At 50.8% G+C, this 4338-nt stretch overlaps 1 protein-coding gene across 1 annotated transcript; it reads left to right on the top strand.

Annotated features, from left to right (window-relative positions):
• The first annotated feature begins 361 nt into the window (after positions 1-361).
• Positions 362-2935, top strand: gorab (golgin, rab6-interacting). The gene is made up of 5 exons (XM_076171954.1): positions 362-569; positions 841-1129; positions 1265-1366; positions 1468-1608; positions 1976-2935. Exons 1-5 carry the CDS (start codon positions 515-517, stop codon positions 2298-2300), a joined length of 912 nt encoding a protein of 303 aa, XP_076028069.1. The 5' UTR covers positions 362-514; the 3' UTR covers positions 2301-2935.
• Positions 2936-4338: the final 1403 nt, after the last annotated feature.

Here is a 4338-nt window from a genome sequence, read left to right as displayed (position 1 = left end):
AACTTTCCATCAACCTCACTTTTTGCTTTGGCTGAATATCAAAGGTCGGCAGGTCAACCAATGCTGCTGCAAGGCCTTTTATCACTTCACACCGGCTTCCTGTTGATGTTACACTTTAAACTCTGCAGGCTGCTGGTGACCTCTGACCTTCTGCACTTACGCCAGGAGCCACTAATCAAGGTCAGTGACCTGCCTCATTGCAAACCTACGTTATCACTAATAAATGTATTTATATGTAAATGTTGCGCTGGCACGTTGACGGGTCTGAAAGCTTTTCTCTCCGTGTTTTACTGCCATGTTGTTATTATGTTATTCTAATCAGGCACCAGCGGCGGCTTCCCTTCCGTGTTTCCCTGCGGGTCCTTTACGTGGCAGTCATGGAAACAAAGATGGCGCTCAGCTACCGGCGTCAATCATCCGTTCTTAACGCCTAGTTGTTGTTTGTATGTATGTGTAATTATTTCCTGAGTTAACCGCGGACGCGGTAGCTGCGCGGGGGTCTCCCGGTGCTCCAATGTCGGGCTGGGCAGGTTTTTCTGTCGACGAGCTGCGGAAGCTGCAGCAGAAAGGTAACGCTTGCTAATGCTAACAGTGATACTTTATTCTTGTGATTTTGCATGCATTTCACGGCAATCACATACAATTGATATTTGTCTTGCACCCCCTACATATCACACACACGACGGCAACTCACCAGCTACCAGTCCACTTACTTGGTCCATACGCTCACCGGTTCCCAAGCGGAGTCCCTATGGACTGAGCTTCTGCCGAGAGATGAACTCTCTCCCGCTTGAGTCTCGGTGTTCTGTCAGTAACGTGAGTTCTTCTCCACACTTCCAGACGCAGCGGGGCCGTCGGCGCCTGCCCGCGGGCGTAAAGCGGCGCCGGCCGGCCGGAGCCGGCAGCAGCTCCAGCGGGAGAAAGCTCTGCAGGCAGCCGCGGACAGGAGCTCTGTGGCCGGCAGCCTGAGCCTGACGCCCGGGCAGCAGCTTACCAACCCCCCGCAGCAACATGAGCTGCTGCCCGCTGGAGCTCCGGCTGGAGACGGAGCGGAGACACGAACCGAGCCTGCGGCGGAGGAGCAGCAACCGCCGGCTGTGAAAGAGCTGGAGAGACCGGAGGTGGAACTGTGAGTGAGTTTAGATCTTCTACAAAGCATCAGAGTGAAGGGTTAACCTCGAAAGAACATACATGTTCATCTGTAACGTGTGTACTCCAGGCTCACTCAGCTGATTCAGGTGTGTGTGTGTGTGTGTGTGTGTAGGCGGGAGAAGACTCGTCTGGAGCAGCTGCAGCAGGAGCAGAAGCTCATGGAAGAGGGAAATAAACGCAAAAAAGCTCTGCTGGCAAAAACCATAGCTGAAAAGTATGTTAGCATATCATCAACATCATATCCTCCACTTCCAGCTGTTCAGTCTGATTGACAGGTTGTGCTGGGTTGAGGTCAACATGTGTATGTGTGTTCAGGTCCAAACAGACCCAGGCTGAGGCAGTGAAGCTGAGGAGGATCCAGAAGGAGCTGCAGGCTCTGGATGAGCTCGTCTCCAATGACATCAGCATCCTGAGAGGGAGGATCGAGCAGGCCAGCTGGGAATACAGCGCCGCCAGGTACCCCCAGAACCTCACAGAACCAGGAAGGGTACAGGGAGAAGAATGCTAGTTAGCTCTTAGCTAATGCAGGAGAGAATACACAACCTGACAGAAGACGAGTAGAGACGAAGAGAGAGGGAAAGGTCAAAGTAACATGTTAGTCTCTGTAAAGTGAGAAACGCTGCCCCCTGCAGCACCACGTCGGTACTACAAGTGTGTGTGTGTGTGTGTGTGTGTGTGTGTGTGTGTGTGTGTGTGTGTGTGTGTGTGTGTGTGTGTGTGTGTGTGTGTGTGTGTGTGTGTGTGTGTGTGTGTGTGTGTGTGTGTGTGTGTGTGTGTGTGTGTGTGTGTGTGTGTGTGTGTGTGATGGCGCTCCGTCTGCTAGGAAACGGTACGAGAAGGCAGAGGTTGAATACATCACGGCCAAACTTGAGCTTCATCAGAAGACGGAGGTGAAGGAGCAGCTGACGGAGCATCTGTACGCCATCATCCAACAGAACGAGCTGAGGAAGGCCGGCAAGCTGGAGGAGCTGATGGAGCAGCTGCAGCTCCAGACTGAGGAGGAGGAGGAGGAGGAGGAGGAGGAGAGGAGGAAGAGCACAGAGCTGCAGCATCACATCTCAGAGGAGGAGAGAGGAGGAAGAAGCTCACAGACTGAAACAGGAAGCTCTGAGCCAAACCAAAGCCTCAAACAGACGCTGACCTCTTGACCTCTGAGCACAACCTAAAGACTTTATCTTTCAGGTCCTCCTTCTGATGCTCAAGTGTAAACAGAGCAGCTGATCACTGACCTCTGACCCCCCAATAATTACACATGATCCAGGTAATGAGGTCACTGTTTGCCTTCAGTGTGAACAGAGACGCTGTATGAGTCCAACATGCCGCTCTACTCAGAGCCAATCAGAATGCAACAAAATACACATGTGACAGACGTGTGAACGGGGCGTCGCCAACTACCACTAACAATGGACACGTCCGGGTCGGGGACACGTCCGGGTCGGGGACACGTCCACACGTGTATCTGCTACATGTGGAGCTGACCTGGACCTGATCAGCTTTGTCTCTGAACGTCCACGACTCTGTGATCACAGAGGAACACGTGGACAATGACATCATCAATACACACACACACACAGTTACACTCTGAACTTTGACCTCAGCTTCAGCTGCTTCATTTAAAACAAGAATGTAATCTGAGAGGCAGAATATTTATAAAATGTGACATCAGAGTGGAAACGTTTTATTCTCAAGCACCAAGTTAAAAGTTTACTGAGTTAACAAATATCTTCATTTAAAAGGACTTATTTATTTGACAATCTAAGCACAATAAAACGTTTAAAAACAACACGTTTGTTTGTTTGTTTGTTTGTTTCACAAACTCATCAAACCCCGTCCTCCTCTGTGCGGGGCTGTTTGTTTCTCTTAACCCCGTCCTCCTCTGTGCGGGGCTGTTTGTTTCTCTTAACCCCGTCCTCCTCTGTGCAGGGCTGTTTGTTTCTCTTAACCCCGTCCTCCTCTGTGCGGGGCTGTTTGTTTCTCTTAACCCCGTCCTCCTCTGTGCGGGGCTGTTTGTTTCTCTTAACCCCGTCCTCCTCTGTGCGGGGCTGTTTGTTTCTCTTAACCCCGTCCTCCTCTGTGCGGTGGTGTTGGTTGGTTACTAATGTGCAGACGTGTGGCTGAATTAATTTCTCTCTGGTTTGAGGTTCCTCTCTCGTCCTGTTCCTTTAATCAGAAACAGATTTGCGTGTTTGTTTGTTTTTTATGGGGCTTCCTCTTCTGACATAAAGTAACTAATCAGTCATAATCCACATTTATATGGTCACGTTTTCAACAATGTTAAATTTTCAGGTGTGAATTACAAATATTTATTTTGGCAGAATTAAATTCCTCTTTCATTTCCAAAGATGATTCAAATAATAAAAATAATTAGATCAATCATGTCAGGGGTTAAATAAATGAAAGCTTAACTTGAGGATTTGTTCCTGCTTGTTTGTTGACTTCTCAAAGTATAAAACAGAAAAACTAAATAGGTAAAAGTGGGTTTTTTAGTGATTTTCATTCCAGTAAATTTGGACATTTTCGGTATTTTAGTGTTCAAACGGAAGTATCGCGCTGTTATATCTCATGTTTATGTGTGAAGTCAGCGGCTGTGATCTCTGGAGCCTCTGACAGGCTGAAGGCTGCAATCAGCTCTCGGCTGCTCCGTCAGGTTCCCCCGCCGCTCTAATCAGCACAGGATGGAGAAAGTCAACATGGAGGCCATTTACTGCAATTAAGGAAATCAAACAGGACAGCGGCCAGAGCGCTGCTGCAATCAGCACCACGGGTCACTGGACAGCGGCCCGCGGCGCCGACGAGGCCGGCGGTGGCGCTCCGGAGCCCGGGGAACATCGGTACCGTCAGCCCGGCGCTGAAGCTCCGGAGCCCAGGGAACATCGGCACCGTCAGCCCGGCGCTAAAGCTCCGGAGCCCGGGGAACATCGGCACCGTCAGCCCGGCGCTGAAGCTCCGGAGCCCGGGGAACATCGGCACCGTCAGCCCGGCGCTGAAGCTCCGGAGCCCGGGGAACATCGGCACCCTCAGCCCGGCGGTGGAGCTCCGGAGCGCGGGGGACATAAGCACCTTTCGCCCGGCGGTGGAGCTCCGGAGCGCGGGGAACATCAGCACCTTTAGCGCGACTTTTCATCACTTTGTCATTGTCACGTTTCTCATTAAAACGCTCCGAATTTTCCCAGAGAATAATTTCAA

This window comes from Genypterus blacodes, unplaced genomic scaffold, assembly GCF_046128005.1.
Source record: "Genypterus blacodes isolate CSIRO-AG114 ecotype Tasmania unplaced genomic scaffold, CSIRO-AGI_Gbla_v1 ptg000276l_1, whole genome shotgun sequence".
Taxonomy (NCBI): Eukaryota; Metazoa; Chordata; class Actinopteri; order Ophidiiformes; family Ophidiidae; genus Genypterus; species Genypterus blacodes.
The sequence above is the reverse complement of the archived record's forward strand: the minus strand, read 5'-3'. Positions and strand labels throughout refer to the sequence as shown.

Coding starts and splice junctions, on each gene's coding strand:
- gorab (XM_076171954.1), top strand. CDS start 515: ATGTCGGGCTGGGCAGGTTTTTCTGTCGACGAGCTGCGGAAGCTGCAG. Junction 1,130..1,264: donor GAGAGACCGGAGGTGGAACT/GTGAGTGAGTTT, acceptor GTGTGTGTGTAG/GCGGGAGAAGACTCGTCTGG. Junction 1,367..1,467: donor GCAAAAACCATAGCTGAAAA/GTATGTTAGCAT, acceptor ATGTGTGTTCAG/GTCCAAACAGACCCAGGCTG.